The sequence below is a fragment of the Phoenix dactylifera genome, chromosome 17 (assembly GCF_051530095.1).
Source record: "Phoenix dactylifera cultivar Ajwa chromosome 17, Ajwa_hap1_PhDact_Kaust_v1.1, whole genome shotgun sequence".
NCBI lineage: Eukaryota > Viridiplantae > Streptophyta > Magnoliopsida > Arecales > Arecaceae > Phoenix > Phoenix dactylifera.
This window is the reverse complement of record NC_143206.1, coordinates 7,384,209-7,411,796: the sequence shown is the minus strand read 5'-3', so window position 1 is coordinate 7,411,796 and position 27,588 is coordinate 7,384,209. Positions and strand designations below refer to the sequence as shown.

Here is a 27,588-nt window from a genome sequence, read left to right as displayed (position 1 = left end):
ACAACAGGATTAGGACAGGTTACTTACATTCTTCACTAATCATGCATACAATTCAAATTATATGAAAAACACTGGTTCATCTTATAAAACGTAATGCAAGATCTACGATAGGATTAAGACAGATTACTTACAATAAATTGTTGTCAATTCTTGAGTCCAGACGGCGGGTCTTTAATTCCTAGAACCATATAAGACCTGCATTATCCTCTATTTATCCTAAATTTTAGCTCAATTTAAGTAAATTTGAGTCTACCAGGCCTGATTGGGCCCCTAAGGGAAAGGTTGGGCCTGATTTGTGGTTAAGTCCACTTTTTCCTAGCCAATTTGGCCTTCTGCCAATTTAATTGGGCCTGGTCTGGGCCTGTTTTAGGGCTAATTGGGCCTGCTGGGGTCAACCTATTATGAACATGGTTCGGACCCAGCTGAATTGGGTTTAATTGGGTTCACATTTAGCCCAATTGCTTACTTTGGGTTCATTCAGGCTTGGTCGGGTTCAGACCCAACATCAATCAGGCTTAGTCGACCCGTTTAATTCGATTGGGCTTGGATCATTGGGCTCACCCAAACCTATTTGCATTTATTTGGGCCTAACGGGTTTCGGATCCGAACTTGGATCCGACCCGCTAGGCAGCCCGTTAAGGGCCTTCTCCCCCTCTTTTTTTTTTTTTTTTTCTCTTTCTTTCTTTCTTCTTCTTCCGGGGGCTTCCAGAGACTTCGGCCCCCTTCTTCGCCCGTGTCTCTCCACCTTCCCCTTCCTCCGGTCTCTTCGTCTCCCCCGCTTTCCGCCGAGGCCCTTCCCGGCCTCCTCCGCCTCCGGTTCCCTCCTGTTCCGGCCGAAGCCCCTTCCCGGCCGCCTTCCCTCCTTCGCAGTCGACCGGGGAGATGCTGCGGCCCCCGATCCATCGGCCGAAAGGGTTCTCCTCCCTCGGGCAACGACGGCGGGAGGCCGACCCCTTCTTCCCTTCTCCGAAGTGATGCCGGAGAAGAGAGGGGAGGGCCGGGAGGCGAGGTCGAGGCCGGACCTCCTCCGGGGGTCTTCACCGGCTCCGACCACGGCGAGGTAAGGCCGTGGTCCGAGGTAAGTATTTTAATGTTTCTCTTTTTTTTTTTTTTTTTTCTTCTGTTTCCTTCTTCCCCCTTTTTCCTTTTTCTTGTGGGAGTCTCGCCACCACCTCTCGGCCGGTGGAGAGGTGGGGCTCGGCTGGGGCTGGCGGCCTTGAGGCCGCGTTGGTCGCTGGCACGGCAGACCCGGCGGCCCTTGGCTGCCCCTCAGCCCTAGGGCAGCCATGGCCGGGGCCTGTCACCCGCAGGCCGAGTCCGGCTGGGCTCGGCCCGGGTGGCGTTGGGCTCGGCTTGGGCCGTTCTCAGGCCGGCCCGCGGCCTGTTGATCCGGCCCGCAGCCCGTGGGTCCGACCCACGGCCCTCCTCCTGTTTTTCTCTCTCATGCCGGTCTCCTCTTCTCTGTGCCAGTCTCCTCCCCTCTGTTTCATCAGTGAAACAGAGGGGAGAATACCCCACAGAGGGGTACCTCCACTCTGTCCTTGCCTAGAGACCTACTTACAGAGCCTTACCTTTTCTTGTGGTCGGTTGAAGCTGTGGGGTATCACTTCGGTTCACAGTCCCTCCTTCCTCTCCTGGGGCTGCGGGTACCTTCTACCTCCAGCTCCTGGGACTAGCTTTCTGGTACAGCAATTCCAGGGGGTTAGAGGTTAGAGAGGGTAGATGCAAGGTTCCGGGGGGTTTTGCAGGCTTTGGGCTATAAAAGCTTGGCTTAGGATTTGACCCCAAGGAGAGGTGGCATTCTCTCCTTCCTCAGTGCTTCGGGAGCCACCACCTGCCCCTCCCTTCAGGCCAGCTCAGGGTTCAGCTGCCGAGGAGGAGGAGGAGGTGGCGGGCTCTGGTTGTGCATGCTTGTGGGGGTCTCTTCTTTGGCCACCTGGTGGTCCTGTCTTTTCAGCCATCGGGGAAGATGGCATTCTGGTTTTTCCCTGGGCCTGCAAGGCTGTTAACCCCTCACCCTGGCCCAATCCCTTCAACTGGGCCCTACAGTATTGGGCCCGGTCTGTATTGGGCCCGGACATTACATCCTTCCCCCCTTAAATAAATTTCGTCCTCGAAATTAAGCATACCTTGGTTCTCGAAGAGCTGAGGGTAGCATTGTCGCATCTCCTCCTCCAATTCCCAGGTAGCTTCCCTTTCAGTGTGGTTGGTCCACTGGACTTTAGCATAGGGAATGGTGCGCCTTCGGAGGATTTGCTCTTTTTTGTCTATGATGCGCAGGGGAGCCTCCTCATAGGTTAAATCTTCATTTAATTGCAGAGGCTCATGTGGCACCACATGGCTGGGATCCGGAACATACCTCCGTAACAAGGAGACGTGGAAGACGTTGTGTACGCCTGATAGCTCCGGGGGTAGGGCCAATTTGTAGGCAACCTTGCCTAATCTAGCAAGAACCTCGAATGGGCCAATGTAGCGAGGACTTAGCTTGCCGTGTCTTCCGAATCGGGTGATACCTTTCGATGGAAAATTTTTTTTTTTTTTTTTTTTTTTTTGGAAGACAAGGTTCCCCTCCAAAAATTCCAAGGCCCTTTTTCCTCTGTCAGCCCATCTTTTCTGTCTGTCTTGGCAGCCTGAAGCCTTTGCTTAATCAGGAGCCTTGGAGACTGGCCCCTCTCCTGGTGTGAGGTCGATATCAAATTCGATCTCTCGGTCTGGGGGTAATCCCGGTAATTCCTCCGGAAAACGTCCGGATATTCTTTGACTACTGGAATATCCACCAGTTTTGATCTCTTTCTGAGCATTCTTTACACAAGCCAGATAGGCCATACACCCCTTTTTCAGAGCCTTTCCAGCTTTCAAAGCGGAAATGAAGTGCAATGTGGGAGCACCCTAAAGGGGTATGTCGCCCTGAAAGAAAAAATTCTTGCTCCCCAGGTATCCGAAATACCACCCTCTTGTGGTAACAATCAATGTGGGCGTGATACTGTGACATCCAGTCCATGCCCAAGATAATATCAAAGTCTTGCATGTCAAGCTGTAAAAGATTTGTCTCTAATTCTTTTTCCCCTATCTGAATTATGCAATCTCCATATTTAGTGTCAACAATTACGGTTTTCTGAAGGGGTGTAGCAACATGCCATGGTTCCACTAATTTCTCAGATGTGCTATGTAATTGTCTGAAAAAGCTAACTGACACGAAAGAATGCATAGAACCAGAATCAAATAGAATGAGGGCAGGAACCGAGTTGACCAGAAGTGTACCTGTCACCACCTGATCGCTAGCACTGGCATCCTGTCGAGTCAGCGCGAAAACTCGAGGGTTACCCCTCGATCTCTGGTCCTCAGGTGCAGTGTGTCTGGGCTCGTCCTTCTTTCGACTCGGGCAGTCGCGGGCGATGTGTCCTATCTGCCCGCAAGAGAAACAAGCTCCGGTCTTCATTAAGCAGGGTCCGCCATGGTTCCTACCGCAGGTGGGGCAGCTTCTGTTCTGTTTCTTCTTGGGCTCCGACCCCTTGCTGCCCCCGGATCCACTACTCTGAGCTCCCGACGATCGGGTCCTCTTCATGTCTTCTCTCTCCCTCCCGGACCGTATCAGGTCAGCCTCAACCTTCAAGGCTCGGTCCAGTACATCCTTGTAGCTTGAGAACAGATGAGAGGATATTCGGGATCGAATCCCGTACCTCAATCCCTGTTCAAACCGATTCACCTTACTTCTCTCCTCCTCCATGAACTGGGGGCAAAATCGTCCCAGCTCGTTGAATTTATTGGCATACTCCAGAACAGACATCCGGTCGGTCTGGGTCAGCGCCAAGAATTCATTCTGCTTAGACTGGTTGACTGAATCCGGAAAATATTGGTTGTAAAACAACCTCTTGAAGTCCCTCCATGTAAGTCCGTCAACGGCATAAGCCGTCTCCATGGCCGTCCACCAGTATTCGGCGTTTCCTGTCAGCATAGAGGTCGCCAGCCGGACCTTCACCTCATCGGGGAAAAGAAGAGCTCGGAACATCTTCTCTATTTCCCGGATCCATGCTTCTGCTGCCATAGGGTCAGGCCCACCCTCAAAGGTCGGAGGGTTTAGTCGGCGAAACCTCTCATAGCAGGTGCCTGCCGGTGGCATAGCGGCCAGCTGCATCATCTGCTGCTGTTGCAGCACTTGTGCCATAAGCTGGTACACTCCGGCTAGGCCTGCCTGACCTGCTGCAGATCGTGGAGTATCTGGGGGAACCGACTGCTCACTAGGCTCCGGGGAGGGTGGTCTCCGGTCGTCGTCCATATCTTCCTAATGATCGCCTAGCAGTCAAAAATTTTTTAAAGTGAGGTTATGATAAACTAGCATATTATAACATTTTCTATGACGGTGGCATTCTTAACTACCCCTTTCCTTAGGCATTTTATGGTTATCCTATTGTTTAACCTAAGGCTCTGATACCACTAGAATGTCACGCCCCGGACCCGGATCCGTGACACGGCCGTGCTATTGCCGACTATCGCCCACAGTAGCACGCAGCCTCATACAGGGGTAACAGGTAGCCAAAAGGATTCAAACTTATATATATATATTAAAAGTTTTGCAGTACAACCTTCAAGTTTGAAACCAAAAATACAGAACTTCTATGCTATTCAAATGTACAAAAGTATATAAGCTTCTCCAAAAATATGAAGCTCTGTAACAAAATAAAAACATATCTGGTGGCGATCACTGATGAGGATCTGAAAGAAAACGAAGCATAAACAGATGTGAGCTACACGGCTCAGTAAGTAATCCTGCATAATCCTACCGGATCAACCAGTAGGCTAAATATGTAAATCAGGATTTGAGAAGCTGACATGCATGTTTATCTAATAATCATCATGGTATAATATGTATGCAATTTAAACAAGGTAGTAGTGCAAATCACAAAATTTTCATAATATATGCATATAAAACCGTGCCCCCGGCATGCCGTGGTCCATTCTCTCGGATGCTACTGCGAAGTCAGACTCGACCACTGGCGGGGCCAGCTCAGTTACTATTCAGCCACTGGCGGGGCAGGCTCAGTTACTATTCAGCCACTGGCGGGGCAAGCTCAGTTACTATTCAGCCACTGGCGGGGCAGGCCCAATTCCAACTCAGCCACTGGCGGGGCAGGCTCAGTTACTATTCAGCCACTGGCGGGGCAGCTCAGTTACTATTCAGCCACTGGCGGGGCAGCTCAGTTACTATTCAGCCAATGGCAGCTCAGTCATTCTCAGTAGCATCTTTGAGCCCATTATAGTGCCTCTGGGCTAGCTAAGACTTTATAAACTTACATGCATGATTAAAATATCAGTATCATCATGTTGCATACATAGCCATAGCTTCTGGGATCATGCAAGTTACTTATGCATTGTAACATATCATGCATGAAACATATATACTTAAAATAAATGCTTAGGAAAACATTAATAACATGACATGATCCACCACAGGATTAGGACGGTTACTTACATTCTTCACTAATCATGCATACAATTCAAATTATATGAAAAACACTGGTTCATCTTATAAAACGTAATGCAAGATCTACGATAGGATTAAGATAGATTACTTACAATAAGTTGTTGTCAATTCTTGAGTCCAGACGGCGGGTCTTTAATTCCTAGAACCATATAAGACCTGCATTATCCTCTATTTATCCTAAATTTTAGCTCAATTTAAGTAAATTTGAGTCTACCAGGCCTGATTGGGCCCCTAAGGGAAAGGTTGGGCCTGATTTGTGGTTAAGTCCACTTTTTTCTAGCCAATTTGGCCTTCTGCCAATTTAATTGGGCCTGGTCTGGGCCTGTTTTAGGGCTAATTGGGCCTGCTGGGGTCAACCTGTTATGAACATGGTTCGGACCCAGCTGAATTGGGTTTAATTGGGTTCACATTTAGCCCAATTGCTTACTTTGGGTTCATTCAGGCTTGGTCGGGTTCAGACCCAACATCAATCAGGCTTAGTCGACCCGTTTAATTCGATTGGGCTTGGATCATTGGGCTCACCCAAACCTATTTGCATTTATTTGGGCCTAACGGGTTTCGGATCCGAACTTGGATCCGACCCGCTAGGCAGCCCGTTAAGGGCCTTCTCCCCCTCTTTTTTTTTTTTTTTTCTCTTTCTTTCTTTCTTCTTCTTCCGGGGGCTTCCAGAGACTTCGGCCCCCTTCTTCGCCCGTGTCTCTCCACCTTCCCCTTCCTCCGGTCTCTTCGTCTCCCCCGCTTTCCGCCGAGGCCCTTCCCGGCCTCCTCCGCCTCCGGTTCCCTCCTGTTCCGGCCGAAGCCCCTTCCCGGCCGCCTTCCCTCCTTCGCAGTCGACCGGGGAGATGCTGCGGCCCCCGATCCATCGGCCGAAAGGGTTCTCCTCCCTCGGGCAACGACGGCGGGAGGCCGACCCCTTCTTCCCTTCTCCGAAGTGATGCCGGAGAAGAGAGGGGAGGGCCGGGAGGCGAGGTCGAGGCCGGACCTCCTCCGGGGGTCTTCACCGGCTCCGACCACGGCGAGGTAAGGTCGTGGTCCGAGGTAAGTATTTTAATGTTTCTCTCTTTTTTCTTTTTTTTTTTTCTTCTGTTTCCTTCTTCCCCCTTTTTCCTTTTTCTTGTGGGAGTCTCGCCACCACCTCTCGGCCGGCGGAGAGGTGGGGCTCGGCTGGGGCTGGCGGCCTTGAGGCCGCGTTGGTCGCCGGCACGGCAGACCCGGCGGCCCTTGGCTGCCCCTCAGCCCTAGGGCAGCCATGGCCGGGGCCTGTCACCCGCAGGCCGAGTCCGGCTGGGCTCGGCCCGGGTGGCGTTGGGCTCGGCTTGGGCCGTTCTCAGGCCGGCCCGCGGCCTGTTGATCCGGCCCGCAGCCCGTGGGTCCGACCCACGGCCCTCCTCCTGTTTTTCTCTCCCATGCCGGTCTCCTCTTCTCTGTGCCAGTCTCCTCCCCTCTGTTTCATCAGTGAAACAGAGGGGAGAATACCCCACAGAGGGGTACCTCCACTCTGTCCTTGCCTAGAGACCTACTTACAGAGCCTTACCTTTTCTTGTGGTCGGTTGAAGCTGTGGGGTATCACTTCGGTTCACAGTCCCTCCTTCCTCTCCTGGGGCTGCGGGTACCTTCTACCTCCAGCTCCTGGGACTAGCTTCCTGGTACAGCAATTCCAGGGGGTTAGAGGTTAGGGAGGGTAGATGCAAGGTTCCGGGGGGTTTTGCAGGCTTTGGGCTATAAAAGCTTGGCTTAGGATTTGACCCCAAGGAGAGGTGGCATTCTCTCCTTCCTCAGTGCTTCGGGAGCCACCACCTGCCCCTCCCTTCAGGCCAGCTCAGGGTTCAGCTGCCGAGGAGGAGGAGGAGGTGGCGGGCTCTGGTTGTGCATGCTTGTGGGGGTCTCTTCTTTGGCCACCTGGTGGTCCTGTCTTTTCAGCCATCGGGGAAGATGGCATTCTGGTTTTTCCCTGGGCCTGCAAGGCTGTTAACCCCTCACCCTGGCCCAATCCCTTCAACTGGGCCCTACAGTATTGGGCCCGGTCTGTATTGGGCCCGGACATTACAGGAAGGTTTTCAACTTCCTATCAGTATGCCTCTCGACCATAGCCTTCCACTTCTTAAATGTGTCAAACACATCACTCTTATTTCTGATAGTGTATATCCAGACTTTGCGGGAGTAGTCATCAATAAAAGTGAGTAAATACTTAGATCCACCCTTAGATGTAATTGGGGCTGGTCCCCATAGGTCAGAATGAATATAATCTAATATACCAGCTGCCCTGTGCACGCCTGTAGAAAAGCTGACCCTGTGTTGTTTTCCGAACACACAATGCTCACAGAATCCAAGTGCACCAACCTTCTGACCACTTAGCAAACCACGTCTGCTCAGCTCCTGTAAACCCTTGTCTGAGATGTGGCCCAATCTCTGATGCCACAGGTGTGTCAACTGCTCAGTAGAAGACTGTACTGCTGAAGCCTGTCCAACTATTGTACTACTATCCAAATAGTAAAGGGTCCCACACAATTTCCCTTTCAATAAAGTCAATACTCCTTTATTGATAGTTATTGATCCTCTACCCCATCTGCCCTCAAAACCTGCACTATCGAATGCATGTACTGAGAGAAGGTTTCTCTTTAGTTGAGGAACATATCTGACATCGTTCAAAGTCACGATAGTGTTTGCATTAGATTTAATTTGAACTGTACCAACACCTTCCACTTTACAAATACCATCATCTCCAAGAAGAACGGTGCCCCCCTCACATGATCTAAAAGAAGAAAACCATTCCTTATGAGGTGTCATGTGGAAAGATGCTCCAGAGTCCACAATCCAAGTATCAGGATGACTGACACTGCAAGCAGCTGTAAATATTGCATCATTATCATTACTGTTGTGACCTGCTGATGAAACTGCAACCGTTGCCGAGTCTGAGACGGTTCCTTTATCCTTTTGTTCCCTCTCTTTCTTAGACTGTAGTAGTCTACATTCTGATTTCCAGTGGCCTGATTTCTTACAATAGTGACAAACACCTGGTCTTCTAGACCTAGACTTTGATCTGATTTTGGATTTGCTTCTACCTTGTCCACCTTTCTTATGCTCATCTCTACCTCTAACTATAGTCCTTGAGCTGGAGTCTGAACTTGATGTTGTAGCTGTACTTTCAATCTAAGCTCATTGGATAACAAAGTAGCTTCTACCTCTTCAAGACTTATTGTCTCTTTTCCATAGAGCATAGTAGTAGTAATATGCTCAAAGGACTTAGGCAATGAGTAGATGAGGATCAAAGCCTTGTCTTCTTCATCTACTTCAACACCAATATTTGATAAATCAAGTAGGAGCTTATTATACTCATCCAAGTGATCTTTGAGTGAAGTCCCTTCTGCCATACGAAATGTGTGCAACTTTCCCCTCAAATACAATCTATTAGTAAGGGATTTTGCCATATATAGACTCTCTAATTTTTCCCATACTCCCTTAGCTGTATCAAGATCCACAACATTTCGCAGGACTTTATCACTCAAACCCGAAAACAAAGTTCCTAGTGCTCTCTCATTAATCTCTTCTTTGACAGCCTCATTATCTCCTGGGATTGCATCCATACCCTTGAGGGCTTTTGCTACACCCTCCTTAACCAACAGGTATTTCATTCTTACCTTCCATAGTGAGAAGTCCCCTGTGCCATCAAATACAGCCACTTCATGCCTTATGGTAGTGGAATGTGAAACAGAAGCCGAATCGTTAGCCCTAGATGAATTTTGTTGCCCAACAGTAGCCATAGCTCTGATACCAATTGTTGAGATTACTGGGCACAAAACTCACTGTATCCGGCTTACCAATTAACAATTAGTCTCATTCAGGCATTCCATCAAACACATCACAGGCATGAAAAGATAAGCACAAAGACACCAAATTTACGTGGTTCGGCAGCAAGTGCCTACATCCACGGGGAGGAGGAGCAATCCACTATATCAATCTTCCCAATAGGGTACAAACATAGATACATAAGAGCCCAAAATATGGACTGCCAAATGATCACAATATGAGGCAATATAAAACCAAATATAAAGCAAGAAACAACCTGATCGGATCACCCTTCTGCAGCCACAATAATAGATCAAAAGTGTAGTATGCAAATCAACCTTTCTACGGCTCCAATGGTAGATCAAATGAGTATCAAAACCATACCTTCCCTTGTTGCAATTTCTGTGAACAGCAAAGAAGAAAGGGGCTCACGGAAACAGGGAAGCCACAGGAAGAAGCCACGGTTGAAGAAGGAAGAAGGAAGAAAGCCTCCAGCGAGTGAAGACAGAAGGAAAACCAAGTCAGATGTTGCCAGGAGACCGAGAGCGCACGAGAGGAAGAAGATGGGAGCGGCGGCGGCTGAAAAAACCCTTTCAACCTAAAAACAAAACAAAGCCCTTCATCCCACGGGAAAAGAGGTAACATGTACCTTTTATATAATGAAATGTCATTTTGCAAATAGGTCCCTCTCAAAAACCAATATTTGGAGCAAAGTCCAAAATAGTCAACACTCGGCCAAAGAGCCGATCGACCGAGGAGTCATCGGCTGGGCAGAATAATTGGCACAAGTCAATAAGGAGTGATAGTCCCAACAACTAATAGCCTTGGTAGTCTGCAGTCGCTGCGGCATCACGTCCTGCACCCCACTAGTGTACTCTGCCGCCTACGTGGACTGGCACCCACGCCACGGCCATACCACCGGCCATTGTCTGACCATCATTGCATACGATGTCAGCCCAGGTAACGACAAACTGGCTTTTCTATATAAGGAGAGCAATTCGGGGGACCTCAGGTATGCAATATATATGCAACTCTACGCATAGAGTGACCCTCTGTTGAAACTCTCTCCCTTCCTTACTGTTGCCCCGTTGTTCTGACTTAGACATCGGAAGGTCCTCACCATAAACTCTCCGGCAGAAAGACTTCTTGCATAACACCCAACGGAGGAGACTAGTACCCGACACCTCAAGTAGCATGCTCATCTCATCTTCAGCCGACCACAAGGTCATCCGAGTTGTACTCCCACCTCTGCCTAAATTATGCGACAACAAATTGGCACTAGAAGGAGGGCCCATCCCCCAACTACATAAACATTAACCAAAGGGGGAAACAACTAGAATGAAGTCATGAGGAACCCACGATGCATCATGTGCTTTGCAACGCCACGCTCCGACCTCCCAAGGGTCGTTGCAGAGTGCGGGTCGGCCTCGAAAGTGGGGGGGGGGGTGATGGAGAAGTACCTCAACCTCAAACCAGATATCTCCCTTTACCTCGAATGTAAGCCAAAGAGAACTACCTCATCTACAGTCGAGCAGCCGACCATCCGACATGAACTCTTTGGCCCTAACCGAAGAGCGATCGACTGAGGAGTCATCTACCGGGCAGGATAATTGGCATGGTCGACAAGGGCTAACAGTCCCAACAACTGACAACTCTTATAGTCCGCAGTAGCGGCGGCATTATGTCCTGCACCCCACTAGCGCATTCTGTCGCCTACGTGGACTAGCACCCATATCGCAGTCGTACTATCGGCTACTGCCTATCCATCATTGCAAGTCACGTCGACTTAGATAATGACAAAGTAGCTTCCCTATATAAGGAGAGCAAAAGGTTTCTGTCGGAAATTCTTTGGCAAGTAGACTTTGCAAGCTACCCAGCAGAGAAGACTAGTACCTGACACCTCAACCAACCTGCTTAGCTCATCTCCAACCGACCATAGGGTCGTCTGAGCTGCACTCCCACCTCGGCCCAAATTCCGCCGCAATAAAACTAATTAGATTCAATTACCTAGCTCGATGTCGAGGACCACCTCAAATTCCACAAGCAAAAGAGGAGGAGCCTCAAAAGGAAAAATGTCTTTAGGAATAGTTATTGGTCTTCCAATCTTCAACCTGTGAGAAGAAAAGGAATTCATCATCATTTTTATATTGTTTTGTATAGAAATGATAATGATATTTTTTGCTTGTTCATCGAAGATCTTGATTTCTTCCTTTCAAGGTTTAATGAATCTCCTTTATTAGATTTGTAAGTAGCAAATGAAAAAAAATAACAAATGGAGAAATTCATTAAACAAAATGAAGCTAAATTTATAATCTAGGTAAATTATTCAAATAAGTAAAAATATTTTCACACGCTAGTTTTTCTATGCATTATCTCATGCTTTTTGATTGGTTATTGCCAACTAGCAAATCCTGGCAATTAAAGAAATTTGGCATTTTCCATTCCTAAAATAAAGACTTTCCATGATACCCCTAGTAGAATAGTTCACCAACTCTGTACGTCCTGAATGTTGGATAATCAAATCAAATTTAAGAGTGCTCTCGCTTGATTCAACTTACATGGCATCCTATAAGGCATCTTATATGATACGGTCAAAAGGTCGACCAGTGAATAGTCTAAGTATCATGGCAAGCAAAGAGTCACATGAGTTGAGTCATTTAATAAAGTGAATATTCACGAATATCTTTAGAAGTTTTCATATAGTCATGTCTCTTAGAGTTTCTACACGATGTATTCTAGGGTCTATGTAATGTTAGTATCAATGATATGCCGGGTCCCCAAGAGGCGTCTTCCAAAGTTCTTTGTAAGTATTAATAATTGTCTCTCTAGGCTGCACCCATCTTGGGCAGGTGTGAATTGCCGTTGTACTAAAAAAAAAATGTCTCTGAGATGTTCTAGTATGTTTATGTAAGGGGTATATCAAGAGTCATCATATAACTATACAAAACCATGTAATGGGATATCTTGTAACGAAGTAATCGAGCAGGAAAAAGTGATAGAATGAAACAATATTAGAGTGTTATGCTCCATCCACCCTCTCATACTCTCTACCACCATATCAATTAAAATTATAGTTGAACTTGATGCTTCCGCTGCCCCCAATATAATGGTATTAGAGCTCAAGTTTACGAGCCCGCTACACATTTGTATTAGAGCTCAAGTTTATGAGCCCACTACACATTTAGGGCTCGTTTGGTTCGCGGGACAAGAAGGGGGAAAATTATGGTCAACAGAACAGTAATGAGATGTCTCTTGTTTGGTTGGAGTTTTCAAAGAAAAGAGAAGAAAAAGTTGTATTCCCATTGGAATATGATTCCCATATTTCATGGAAAAGTCTTTTCCATGAGAAACATGGGAAAATTACTTTTCCATGAGGCGGGAATCACTCATTTTTTTTATTTTTTCCCAAAAATACCCTTCAGCATTAAAAAGCATTAAAGAGGCATTAAAAACCTAATTTTTATTAGGGGCATAATAGAAATTATACATAACTTTCCCAAGAAAGTGGATAGTCAACCAAACATAAGCACTTTAGAAATTTGTCACTTTTCCATGGTCTACCAAACATGCCAAAAGTAATTTCCTAAGTATACTCTTCCTACGAACCTGATTCCCAAAAATCATATTTCTAAAAGGAAAAATGCTTCCCGCGAATCAAACAATCCCTTAAAGCTAACAAGGTGGTAAAAGAGAAAGATAAACAACAATAAATGATTGTTCGAGAGCAAGGAAGCTCCGAGTGTCATTGTTGTGGCAAAAAAGAAAAGAGAAGCTAAAAGTAGCTCCAATAAGACACACTTTATCCATTAGGAGAGGAGGGAAAAAACTAGAAGATGGAGTTGACTTGCGCCCAAGAGAAATTATACATTCAAACCGCAAACTTCGGAGTGTTCAAACAAGTTTCTAGTACAAGTTTGTGAGGTATGAGATGTCACTGAGAAGCCCGAAGGCTGCATATCAAAGAAACTGCAAGAAAGAAAGGAAGAATTTGCAAAAAGGTGTGCATCAAGAAGTTTGGTAGCATGCCAAAGATCAAAAGTCTCCAAGTCAGGTATGGGAGAAGCTTAAATTGACATGCTTTTGTGACAAAGAATCAAGCGTTACCAATAGATTATTGGTTAGTAGATTTTGAGGTAATTAATTTTTGAAAGAACTGGATGAACAATTAGTTGAAAAGGATGTGGAAGAAGAAGAGGAGAGTGAAGTTGGGTAAGAAAAAAAAAAGATTAGGAGAGAAAATGTAAAGATGGAAGAAGTTGAAATTAGTGAGAAGGATGGAAAAGAATATGTTGAAGAGATTGAACAAGAATACAAGGTTGGAAATGTATAAAATGCTAAACTTGAAAAATGATCAGGAGAAAAGAATGTGGTGAAAAAGAAGACAGTAAAGAAAAGTGTAAAAGAAGATGAGAAAATAGAAGAGAAGATTGCAAATTAGAGGAATTTGAATACATCACAAAACAGAATATTGAGAAGTTAGAGAATTGAAATTGCACAAGAATATAGAAATTCAAGAAAAAAATCATTTTTCATATGCAACCAATATAACATAGAAAAATATAAAGTCCTATAATATATATTGGAAGTTTTTTTCAATCAAGTGGAACAAGTAAAATTCCAAGGTAAAAAAAAACTTCGAGTGATGATTTGCATATACAAATAAGTTAGAGCATATTCAAGTGATGATACTATGGGTGCAAGCAAAAGAACTTCACAAGCCCTTCACATTCGTGGAGATGGACATGAAATTTGTTTCTTTTAGTGATGCATGCAATAGATTTCATGAAAATGGAGGAGCAACATTTTTACCATGCCCTCTAGTTTAGAGTGTTAAGAAATACCCTAAATTTGTTGTGTTTTTTTTTTGGGTACCACTTGACTCAACCTATATGGAATCCTACAAGGCATTCTATGTGGAATGATCAAAGAGTCAACAGGTTAATAGTTAAGTTTTTTAATTAATTAAATATTCATGAATATTGTTTGGAGTTTTCATGTAGTCATGTCTTTTAGAGTTTCTACATAGTATCTCCTAAAGTTTGTATGATGCTAGTATTCGTGATATGTCTTTAGTGTTTCCAAGAGATGTCCTTGAAAGTACCATGTAAGTATCAATAAATTGTCCCTTATAGTTTTTAATACATTTACATGAAGGCATAGTATCAATAAATTGTCCCTTATAGTCCAAGAGATCTCCATATCTTCTCTCATTTACACTTCTACTCCCCTCTCTTATCATCTAGGCATAGTATCTGGAGTTTGATAAAACTATTATGCTTCTTTGAGAAGAATAAATAAATAACAGATCAATGAGAGAACTAATCATAGTAACAAACTCTATGTAGGCTCTTGTTATTTTACTTCTCTCCAGTCACTCTCAATGTTTGCCATTATTGTTCTATGCTTCTTTCATATTCAGGTTCCCATTTGAACGGCGATGTATTACCATTTTTTAAAGAGAAGTTAACAAAGTTTTTTTGGATTTCTTTTCTAAATTTGAAGTTGTTTTCATGAATTACTTATATCATCAGGAATATTTATTTAAAATTGATGAGGCTGGAGATAAACTGCCATTGGATGAAAAAGAATCAAGGTAGATTCGGTCTTACAACTTTATGTAATTTAAACCAGAGAGAAGATGAGAAGGGGCTAATGTCTCGGGGAATGAAAGATATCACCCAAGGTAGGGGTTTGTGTGAGATAGATGGAGAGAATCAGGGTTAGTGGCGGAAGGGGAGGAATAGGGATGGAGATAGGAATGCGCCAAAAAAATTGTGACAATGGGCATGCCACCGGATTGAATTAGTTAGAAATAGGATGATCAAAAAAGATGATGAAAGTAGCGTGGGTTTTCGTTATTGTCGCACAGCTCGTTTGAAAGAAGATAGATGAGGTAGGATAAAATATGGCGGGAGCCATGATTGAAGTGATCTACTACTGCTACTACTTCTGAAGATAGATTTAGAGTCTTATTGGTAAACTACGAGCGAGAAATAAAAATAAAGTAAAGACAATTAAAGATAAGCTGGATTTATTCATGTGTTGCGAGGTCCTCTCTCAATATATGAAAACTTACTCATCTTGGATGCTGGTCTTTACTATTGTATGGCGCAAAGCCTACTATTTTCGTACATATTAGGTATTGCTATCCCTCCTCTCCCATCATGGGTGATGGAAAGATAAATATAGCTACCCCACTCCTCCCACGTCATGAGTATTGGCCTTTATATCATAATCGTTCTAGATATAATGCAAACAGACAAGGAGAGGAATATTAGCATATGAGAAGGGAGGATTGGTTGTAACTGGCATTTTCTAAACAAAAACTATTTTTACCAGAAAAGCTAAATACTCTCATTTGACGAGGCAAAGAAAAGCCAGACATGCCTTACTAGCTTTTCTCAAATTTTACTTATAGTAGGATTTAGTTAAAAAAAATATAAAAAGAGTTTTATTTCCAAAGAAATATCCTTTTACAAAGACAGTTATATACCTTGTAGTATATCCATATACTCTAACCTATCATCGCCTTCCTTTTATAGTTCACCTAAAAAACAACAATATCTTGTTTGTTCCTTTGTCTCTTCGACATCTTTCTTAGACCCCTGTTTCAAAATTTTTCCTAAACTCTAATGTTCAATATAAGTATGAAGAATTAAATCAACTAATAAATGGGCATTCTATAATTCTTTGTAATTTGATAAGTAGACAAAAGGGAAATACCTTGGTTGCATTTAGAGTTTTTAAATTTTGTTCGTACATTTAATTTTTATTTGTTATTGACCATCTTAGGTCGATCAGGGAGTTTAGATGAATCTGCAAATTCTTTTACATGAAATTAAGATACTTAAAATCTATCAAATGCTTACAATGAAAAAATAATATTGATAGCAAAGAGAAGAATCAGATCAAAGAAATAAGAAGTGCTCACTTTCTTTCCCTCTTAAATTATGCACCTCTAATATCTTTGATACAAAAAAGTTATTAAGAATATAAATATAGGATGATTGAGGACAATCAAAATAAAGTCTAAATCCGATAGGACTCTTGCCCTAAAAAAAAAGCTAAAATTAGATTCTAACCCTGAGATAAAAAGCTTAGAGAGTCTTATCTGTAAGTCTCCCATTCTCACTGTTAATTGGTGAATTTATTCAAGTAGTTTCTCAGAAATTAGTGCACCCAAGCGTAGTCCCTACCACTTGCGGACTTATTCCTGCTTTTCTCCAAACTTTTCACACACGGACAGTGGTCGGCCAAGAGGAGCTCAGGCTCAGGCACCTTCTCCCTCTTTCTTTTTGACCATTTTATTTCTCCAAAACATAAAATATAGGATTGAAAAAAAGTAAATTAAAATAAAAACAAAATATAGGAATCAGCATAGTAATATTATTAATGGCATTGAATTTTAAAATTTATTAGGAGACAAAACCTTGTTCCACCGTCGTCTTTGTATATTATATTAAAGAATAAACAATTCTTACGTTAAAGAATAAACAATTTCCTGGTTATAGTTATTGTTAGCAGCATTAATCATCTCCGTCATCTTCTTCCTTTAAAGTCTAATCTTCCCTTAACCCCCATTTCCGCTCCCCTCAGCAACCACCACCGCCACGGAATTGGGTGGGATACAGAGAATAACTATCCCTATCCCTGGAATTGCAATCCTCCTCGTTCCAAACTGGGCCTGGTATGGACCGGCTGGTGAGCGTGGACGCCAAGGAGCTGGAGATCGAATTCCGGCCGTCGCAGCGGTGCTCCTCCGCCGCGTTCCGCGTGACCAACCTCATGCACACCATGGCCGTCGCTGTCCACCTCTCCACCACCCGCCCCACTGCTTTCTCCGTCCACCCCGCCGCCGTCGCCGTCCTCCCACCGCTCTCCTCCACCACCTTCTCCCTCCTCCTCCTCCCATCCCCCAGCCCCCCGCTCGCCTCCCCGCCCGACTCCCTCCTCGTCCGCTCCGTCCTCCTCCTCACCGGCAAGCCCGATAGCCCTGCCGCCCTCCTCCGCCTCTTCTCCCGCGCCCCCGCCAAAGCCACCGTCTTCCGCGACGCCGTCCTCCCCGTCGCCCTCGTCGGCCCTCACGTCCTCCGCTCCCTCCTCCAATCCCGCGGCTCCCTCGAGGCCGCCTTCCTCCTCTCCCGCGCCGCCTCCGCCTGCTCCCCCGCCTCCGTCACCGCCCTCCTCCTCCCCGCCGCCGCCGCCGGCGACCATCGCCTAGTCTCCGCCCTTCTCGCCGCCGGCGCCGACCCCGCCGTCCGCGGGGACGACCGCCGCTCCGCCCTCGCCCTCGCCATCGCCTCCGGCAGCTCCAACGCCGTCGCCGCCCTCCTCGACGCCGGCGCTCGGGTCGACCCCGCCGCCCCCGATCTCCCTTTCCACGCCGCCGCCGCCTCCGGCCGCGCGGACCTCATCTCCCTCCTCGCCGGATCCTGCACCGACCCGGCCTGGGCCAGCGCCACCGGACCCGACGGCCGGACGCCCGTTCACGCCGCGGCGGCGGCCGGGCACTTAGACGCCGTCCGCCTCTGCGTCGCCTCCGGCGGCGGCGATCCCGACCGGGCCGACTCCCGCGGGTGGACCCCACTCCACTGCGCCTCTGCCGGCGGGTACCTGGATGTCGCCATGTTCCTGATCGGCCAGTCCGCCTACGACGCTCGGCTCGTGCGGACGAGAGACGGGCGGAAGACACCGTTCGACCTAGCCATCGACGGTGGCCACGCGGGGCTCTACGACGCGCTCGGGCTGGGCGACGCGCTCCACCGGGCAGCGCGCGGCGGCGACGTCGCCAGCGTGAGGAGCTGCCTGGCGCGGGGGGCAGCGGTGGACGGGAGGGACCAAAACGGGTGGACGGCGCTCCACCGGGCGGCGTTCAAGGGGCGGATCGAGGTGGTGAGGGCGCTGATCGACGGCGGAGCGCAGCTGGATGCGGTGGACCACGAGGGATACACGCCGCTACGGTGTGCCGTGGAGGCGGGGCACGCGGAGGTGGCGCTGTGCCTGGTGGCGCACGGGGCGCGCGCCGGTTTGAAGGGATTCAAAGGCTTGGATCTCCTACTGAACAATTTGTCCTTGGACAAAAATATTCGTGCTGTCGACAGGTCTTCTTTGGCTTATGCACTTTCTCCCTGTGATAAGAATAGTGTGATTGAAGCCCCAACATTACTCATGTAAGAGCTGTATGGGCGGCCGTTGTACCCAAAAAAAAAAAAAAATCAAAGAAAGCTTGGTCATGGGGTGGATGTTGTGTGATGTTTGTAAATAGTTTTGTGCTGCAAATTTGCAACTTGTTTTGGTGGCATCGAATCGATTTATTAGGGTAGTTTGTATCTATGAGAATATAAAGTTTGAAATCAGATCCTGCATGATGTAATTGAGTGAAGTTTACTATTTGGAAGGTAAATTACTCTTCTTCTTGAACTGAAGTTCTCAGGCATTGTTCCAAGAGGAGAAGGTTTGGGATGTATCCCACCATTAGCTTCTTGTTTTGGTGCTGCTTTCTGAACTAGCCAAGAACTGCATGAGACCGTTCATATTTTTTAGCTCCAGTGTGTTGCTGTGATAACGAGATATGGGGTTTGATAGCTTAAATCAAAATGAACAAGATATTTGTTTCAAAGTTTGTTGCCTGTCGTACTGCTGTCTCAAAATGTTTCTTCTTAAATTCTACTGTTAGATTTTTCATGAATGAACTCATCTCTATACTGTTTGTTCCAACATTACCAGGCATCCATGGTTGCATCTTTTTCTCTTAACAAGCCAGCATAAGTTGAGGCTATCCAGCATCAATAACTTCAGTGGAGTAGTATCAGACAGCCCAGCTAAAAGCTTCCGAAGAAGGATAACAAAATTGGTAGTACCAAACTATGCACAGAAGTTCAAGTAGCGCATCAAATCACAAGTCCTAAAAATACATAGCATGTGCATCTGATTTTGTGCTTGCCACTTGCTACATTACTAATTCCAATTTCATCTAATTTCAAATATCCAACTGAGTTATAAATATGTGAAGTAAATAGAAATCAAAACCAGACCAATGAACTGATCACCAACTCACTCCTTAATCTACCAAGTATATAAAAGATTACTACTTGTACAAAATACAGCTGTGTTGGATAGTGAGATCAATATTGAGAAAAAGAATGGAGAGATCAAAAGATTCGATAGCATGACTTGATCTTCTCAGGATATTTGTATGCTGTGATTTGGAACAAGAGATTACCAACCATCAGAATTCAAGATCACACATTTTAATTAGGAAGAATTGAAATCACATATAGAATGTGATACATCAAATTTATGTTAAGTTGAACCTGCAGCTCAGTCAACACTCCCTCTGATGTACATGAACAAAAATCATATGGGACAGGCACCAAAGAAGAAAATATAAAGCATGCATCTTATTTTTTTCATATTTCTCCTAGTGCCCCTATTAAAGCAAAAACCTAAAAGTCAAAAACTTCTCCTACCAACAGGGTCGTCGGTCCCATAATTCTAAAAAAAATAGAAGAAAAGAGAATCACATGCAGTATTTTCTTCTTCCTCGTCGAGCCTCTCCATCTATCCTCTTTCTTGTCAAGTTGCCTTTCCTAACCATGAGGTTTTCTTTCTTCCTTTCGAGTTCTTTTCTTCTCCTCCAAATTCCTCTGTTTTTTCTATGATCTTAAACTTAAGAGTTCATAGAATCTAAGAAATAGTATATATATATAATTTTTTTATGATAGACAAAACTAGAAAACTATGCATGTGTGCTGATATTGGTTAATATCATGTTTTAAAAATTATATATTGATTTACCTACAGGTACATATTGGCTTATTAGATGACTTAATTTGCCAAATGTGTATCACCTACCTATATAATGTGTACCGGTAAAAAAACGTATTTTAGAAACTGTATATCAATTTACCTAAAAGTGTATATTGAATCACTGTTGGGTATATATCAAAGAAGATTATAGTCTGTAATAAAAAGTCGATGAGTGTGTATCCTCTAGCTATGCAGTATGTACAGATGACATGATGTTCTAGAAACTGTAACAATTTGCTTGGAAGTGTGTGATGGGTTATTAGATTACTAGTTTTCTAAGTGTATCATCTAAGCATATACTATGTACTATTGAACACCATATTCTGAAAACTATATATTAATTTACCTAGAGGTGTGTATTGAGTTGCTAGATGGCTAATTTGTTTGATATGTCTCATCTAGTCATGTTAGTGTCTACCGGTAAAAAGCATATTCTGATAATGAAGAAGAAAGAGAATGCCGCATGCAATTTTCTTTCTTTTTTTTGGAAATGTGGCAAAATAGGAAACATGCCCTATATTTTCTTCTCTCTCTGGTGCCCGTCTCATATGATTTTTGTTCGATGTACATGCAGAATCAGGATAAGTTGGTGCACGGGATTGCATGTCAAACAGGTTAAATTATCATACATTCTCCCCATAGAACTTGAAAAATAATGCATAGAAAAGCGCAACAGAAACATAGTAATCAGTAAGCATCCCAGATCAATCTATGTGCTCGCATCCTCATATCCCAGAGATTGGGGTCTAGTTCTCGGTCAGTTTCAGCAACCAAACCATAACCAACCTCCTCATGCCGATAAAATGGTCTTGCAGGAGATGGAGGGAGAGGTCTTAACACTCTTCAAAGTTGTTCCTCGCTTTTGGCTGTTGGTGACCATCGCAGATTTGAAGGAAGAGTAAATTGGACAAATCCTTCGTATAGCGCAAAATACGAATACATGGCTCATAGAGGAATAAGAACACTTTGTCCAATAAATGTTTCAGATCCAGCTAAGTATCCTACTGCATTTGGAGGATATCTCAATGCTCCAAGAAGTAGTCCTACCTGCGTAGTGTTAGTCATGTAAATGAGCCTCGTTGTGTACGTTATATCCCAGAAACTGATAGTTACAGTTAAAAATACAATGCAACAGTGAACCACCAGAGTCTATTAAGAAATGAGCAACTCGGCGAGGAGATTCAAGACAGGTTATAGTAAGAAGCAACAGCATTTTATAAAGATTGATTAGCATTTCATCTTCACCAAGTTAATCACAACTCAGCAACTAGAAATCTACTATTCTATGATTTAGTAAAAGAAAAATCTGTAAATCCTTGCTTTTTCCCCTCCTTGACTAGAATCTTATAAACCTAGGAGAATCTTGAAGATTTGATTCCTCCTTCGTGCTAAATCCTGAGGATTTGACATAAGAAACACCATTCTTAACAGCATACTTGTCACAACCCAGGACTGAACCCAAAAAGGCTAGCTGGAAGATATTATTTAAATTTCTTAATCCATCAAAGATTCAAATTCAATCAAATTCAATCACATGTACCATAAATCAAGTCTAAACCTGTGTTGCAGTGTCTCCTAATCCACATGGGCCATGAGCCAGATTCACTATAATATCATTTATTATAATTCAGGACTTCATCCAAAAAAACTAGTCGAAAGGTATTGTTTAAATTTCTCGGTCCTATATAAGTACTTAAAATCTACCTAATGCATAGCCGATGTAGGATCACAATAATGATTAATGTCAATTCAAGAATCTAACAACTATAAGATCAAATATAAATTCATTATTTCAATGATACCGACATCATCGAAAGAAGCATCATATGTTCCTTGAATATCTAATAAGAAATCCAAACAAATATCAAATAATGGCCAACTATGGAAGGAGTTTTAAACAAAGGTCACCAAGTCCATGTCGTTTATGGACTTGTTTGTATATCATGCGATCCAAAGAGGTATTACTATAAGACGGCTGCACAGGGTGACGCTTGAGTTCTTGGATGAGTCAATGGTGGTTAGGTGTGTCTGAGGGAATGAGTGAAAATATTTGTTGACCAAGGGATAAGAAATCTATGAAATTGAAGAATCAGAGTGATGGAGCGTCTACACTATCTATTCAGTATGAACACTTGCACGCCCATAATTTTCTGTGCTCTTTTCTCTTAAAAAACTAAATTAGTGATTGATAATTAGGTCGCTAGTGTACCAAATCAATCAGATCAATTAGAAAAATTAGGTCGACCAGGAGACGGGATTCGGTTTGCCTTAGTATAAGGATTTAAAATTTCTCATTAGAACAAGAATATTACTAAAAAAAAAGTAATAACTCATGGATAGAGAAATCAATGGTTGCAATGCTGGAGAATAAAGACACAAGAAGTTCACGAAAATTCTCCTAAGGAAATCATGGCGGTTGTAGGTAATATTTGGTAAGGAAGTAGTGCAGAGAGAGCAATGTTTGTGGATCCAGTCTTCCATTTTGAACTTGAAAATTCGTACGAAACAAACTTTGAGGAACTAATTTTGAACCATCCTATGTCCTCTCATCTTTATTTAGGAACTATTTCTCGGATTCTCACTTGCTGATCACATCTCCAATAATTTCATGGCGACAACATGTCCAACAACTTTCCTGCTTGATGTAATGCTTGATAGCTTCTACCTAATCACTGTGACATAGCTACTACATGCCACCCAATGGATAATTTTTAGAACAGACGAATGACCCTTTTTACGGGAAATTATTTTAAACTCCTGAAAAGTTGCTATTTTCCTTAAGATTTACGTAGCTTAAAGAGGTGACAAAAATGCATCCAGCCACCTTAGCTTGATTCTTTTTGGCATGGGTTTAGATCATGAGATTTCAATTTGGAAAGGTATGGATCTCTCTCTCTCTCTCTCTCTCTCTCTCTCTCTCTCTCCCTCTCTCTTTTCGTTTTTGCTTCTTTTTTTTTTCTTTTTTTTTGTTAAAAAATTACTCTGGGCATATACAAGCTGATTATAGGTTAGAGCCTCCACCAACCTCAGATTATGAGGGTAGGGTTTCTTTTATGGGGAGTCAGGTCATGGCATGTCATCAACTTAGACAACTGATGAGTCCAGCTCTATGGAGCAGCGGGGCTTCAATTTTCTAAAGTCAGCTAAGTAGGGTGGTCCAGCTGCTCTTTTCCAAATATTCGTAGGTCGACGTTTACAAGTTAGCTGTCAAACAGAATTCATCAAAATTTATCAACCCATGAATGCTAAAGAGTTCAACATCCAGCTTGCTCCTGAGTTTAATATTATTCTTACTTTTTATTACTTCGCCCCCGCCCCCTTTTTTTTTCAAGAACCAAGTCTTCTTCTTCTTTCTATTACATTTTCCTTCTTTGAGAGAGAAGTCTCTTGTATTAATTACAAGAGGTTTTAACATTCACTTGACCTCCATTCTCTGTTCACAGCCCACCTTGTGCAAGATCCATTTTTTTTACATATTTTACACACTGAACAACAAAATCTTTTGTGAAAATTGGAAGCCTCTCTGCAATTTTCTTATGCGACAAGGTCCCGACCAACTGTCGATCGACACGTATTTAGGTCTTTATACATAAATTAGAACTTATCATATGTATACATCTGCAGCCAAATACTTAAAATTCTGATATGGAACAAAATCAACGGTTGTTGGTAACATATTGACCTAACTATCACCACGAGCACTATATCCCTAAATTTGCAGTTAATTAACTTGCGATGCCACTTTACCCCCTCACCCTTGCCTAATTGTCCAGCACTTAGGGTTATAGTGAATGCAGGATGATATGAACACCTCTGTAAACAGCACACTAAGTCCTGCTTGACGCATAGGTGAGTCAAAAACAGGGTAATTGCATATTATGCGAATCAGTACACTGGCCGACAATTGAAGGATCTATAGTGCTATAATTGATTCATTGAAAAGAGTGGGAATGGAATGGGAATTTTAGCATTCATTGTTTGGTATGGCAATAAATTTAGGAAACAAATTTTGCATTAAAATAGCCATCACTTTAATTGAAGAAACGATGATTCCACTTTTAAATAAAAAATAGCCATTCATATCAAAATGAAAATGAATATATATTTTCAAATTAAAATAATTAGGAAGAATTTTTAAAAATAGTATAGTTTATTAAATTGTATTGGACAAAAAAAAAAAAAAGAAGTATATTAAAATACATTAAAATACTAGAGAATATAAAATACAAATATAGAAAAATGTATTAATTAACAAGCAAAAATATGAATAAAAATAAAAATTAAAAATATAACAAAAACATAAATAAAGAAAATTAAAATATGAAATCCAAATAAAATGAAAAAAAAAAACTAACACATAAAACAGAAAACTAAAAATAAAGTATATAAACTATAGAGCATAGTCAGTAAAAAAATACAGAAAGATACAGTAGAAATAAAAAATAATAATAATAAATAACGAAAAAATCTCAAAATATAGACAAAATAATCTAAAATTGACTACATTCGAGTGTGTAACTACATAAATTAAATTAAACACTGAAGTAAATTGATATTCCTTTTCCATGCATTTTTTTGATTCACACACAAACAATAGAACAAGAACTATGAATTCTATTCCTCGCCTTTCATTCCCATTCCATTCCGATCCTTTTTCAGCTGTACAAACGATATGCAGCATAAATATTCTTAAACAGGCAGCTACATGGAAAATGAGTAGGCGGTTCCACATTCTTCAAATAGAAATATGATGAGATGCAAGCCCAAGTATTTTCAACCAGAAAGCATAAAACAAGATCTTTCCAAGGGAGTGCTTTACACTGAAAGAAAAACCATTTGGTGACCACCACTGTCAATGATGGTGCATGGACATGAAGTGAGATTGCATTTGTTTCAACTTTCAAGCAAACATCCCCTGATCACCAAAAAAGGCTAGAATTTATTCCAAAAATATCACGGAATCCTTCAAGCGCAAATGAGCAAATGCACATGATAGCCTGGTAATTTACAATCAACACAGGATTTGAGTGAACTGGCAGTGATTAAGGAACGTGCCTGCCTACTATTTTCTGTTGCATGGGACCACCAAACAAACACCTCCTGAAAACTACAAATTCCCTAACCTTGTGAGGGTGAAAAAGGACGATACATGCTGCAAAACACATAACAACACTAACCATTAAAATTACACCAAGACGTCTCCTCATCATGTTAGTGGGGAAAATGTCACCCCAAGATTGACGAAGCCATTTGGAACCCTGGTGTGGGTAACAGTGTCGCCTGTGAATAATCTTGTTCGATACAAGTGGAACATTTTCATCATCCTCTTGAGTTGCTGAACTTGTGGCTGAGCACGGACCATCTTCATTCCTCGCTCCTTCGTCCTGTTATAGATTTGTCATGAATTAGTTACTTCAGTGTAAAGCTAATAGTTCTAAGCAACAGCAGTAACACTTACCATCTTGATACAACATTTAGAGATTTATATGTCTTGATATATCAAAATATTATTCTGTGTATGAACATAATCAAATTGCATCACAACCTCTTCAATTTTTACTGATACTGCCAACAATCCAAATTTTACAATAACCATTCTTGTCCATGGAGCACAAAATGGAGTTGGGAATATATGAATTGGAGAAGGCCCCATAGTTGAAAGCAAGAAAAATTAATTTTATAGCTTGTCAAAGCACCAGAAAGCATCGAGCTTACATTAAGAAAGTACTAGAAATATGCTGGTGAGCCTTAAGGTTTTATTCAATTGTTAAGGAAGCAAGATAAAAAGATTGTTAAGGTGTTTGGCAATAAAATGACTAAAAAATAGAGAGGAAATCCTATAGAACATAAAGGGGCAAAATTTTCTTGAAGGGACCTAATCTATTTCAAGTATCAAACCTCGACCAAGATTGCATGTGGTAATATCATATCACATTTTGTACCAATAAAAGATGACATGGTTAGCATGCCCCTGGTACAGCCTAATTTGGCCTTCAAAATCCTTCTTTGTTTTGGTTTGCAAGAAATGTGATAAGAAATATAGATTTAAGTGCCCTCATCATCCTATTCAGTGTGATGAAGTTTTTAAAGTGGCAAAAGAAATCAACAACAATCATATTTTAAAATAAGATCCGCCAATAGGCCATAAAAATATAATTATTATAAAACAATTTTATTTGATCTGTTTGTATCAAGTAAAAAAATATATATATATCAATAAATTCTAAATTGTTAGTGGACATAATTTAAACTAATATCTATAAGATAACAGATGACATTCCACAAAAGCATTACCTCTTCATCTTTATACTATAGTTTACCTATATATAAATTGCTTGACAATAATAAATAACAAAATCTCATGGATTTAAGTAAAACATTTTTTTTTTATTTAAAAGACTATTAGTGTTATGAAATTATGTTGGTACTAAAAAAATATCATTTAAGTTTTTTACACCGTTTAATTTCTTAATAATTATCAAGACAAATTCTCCACATTATATTGTCTGTAACCTAATTTTTCAGTCCTAACCCCTTCTCAGATGATCATATTGCTTTGATTAAGAAAATGATTTTGGAGCTAATTTTGACAGTTTGGTTAACAATATCCTGTCATTTAAATAATTACTGAAAATTAAACTAGTCTTAAAAGAAATTAAGCATTTCTATTCAAATTTAGCCATCTAATCGTCATTTTTTTTGTTGTTGTGGATGTAGAGTTGAGTGGACTGAAACATGAGGCATGGAATAGGTTTCATGAAAGCATAACTGTCATTTTCATAAAAATCATTGCACAATAAGAAAAGGTGCAGTTTTAAGCACTAAGAGTAGTTGTAGCAAGACAAATCGTTTTATTACTTTTTTCTAAAATTTTTATTTATTTCTCATTTTTTAACAATTTGTATATTTAAAAATATGAACAGCATTTGCGACTGCATATGCACCTGCATCTGCGCTATGCAGTGATTTGATTGCCTGCATACCGCTTCCACTTTTTAAAACACTGGACTCAAAACCAGCTTGGATTGCTTACTAATTAAGCAAGCCAAATTCGAGCCAAATTTTGAGCTGAACACAAGCTGCTCACTAACAGATCGTTTCTTAGATAGCCCTGGAGAAAGCATAAAGATCAAACGATTTGATAAGGGGAAACAGTTGGTCCTGCGGTAAAGAATCAGGAGAGAAAGGGGTATCACAATAAAAAGCTAAATGGGAGAAAAGAGGAAGGATTTCATAATAATACATGACACATTTGTGCATAATAGGATTAATAGAGAATGAATAAATGAGTACATCATAAAAATAGTATGGATAATGCTTACTGGGAACGGCTACGTCTTGGTTGGTAAAAAACGCTCAACACAAACACAAATTGGAGACACATGGACATCTTTACGGCGACTAGAGATATGATTAGAGAAAACGGCATCAATAATTTACTAGTTTACCAGAGCAAATCAGAGAGGTACCACTAATCCTGGATAGATATTTAGAGCAACAAATCTCTGGTG

At 42.5% G+C, this 27,588-nt stretch overlaps 3 protein-coding genes across 4 annotated transcripts in view; 1 reads left to right on the top strand and 2 right to left on the bottom strand.

The window, feature by feature from the left end:
• Positions 1–2,761: 2,761 nt before the first annotated feature.
• Positions 2,762–5,435, bottom strand: LOC148699610 (uncharacterized). The gene has a single exon (XM_089928250.1). It carries the CDS (start codon positions 4,274–4,276, stop codon positions 2,762–2,764), a length of 1,515 nt encoding a protein of 504 aa, XP_089784376.1. The 5' UTR covers positions 4,277–5,435.
• An 11,384-nt stretch (positions 5,436–16,819) lies between these two features.
• Positions 16,820–19,041, top strand: LOC103721039 (protein VAPYRIN-LIKE-like). Its single transcript, XM_088713703.2, has one exon. It carries the CDS (start codon positions 16,958–16,960, stop codon positions 18,440–18,442), a length of 1,485 nt encoding a protein of 494 aa, XP_088569829.1. The 5' UTR covers positions 16,820–16,957; the 3' UTR covers positions 18,443–19,041.
• Positions 19,042–24,993: 5,952 nt separating this feature from the next.
• The window catches only part of LOC103721038 (squamosa promoter-binding-like protein 9), a 43,365-nt gene continuing 40,770 nt past the window's right edge, over positions 24,994–27,588 (bottom strand). The window contains exon 10 of one of the 2 annotated variants that reach the window (XM_008811069.6): positions 24,994–25,461. In XM_008811069.6, coding sequence (XP_008809291.4) covers positions 25,120–25,461 — 342 coding nt within the window. In that variant the 3' untranslated portion in view covers positions 24,994–25,119. Of the gene's footprint in view, positions 25,462–27,011; positions 27,189–27,588 lie in introns of those variants that run through there. The other variant, XM_088713538.2, reaches the window with a different exon arrangement.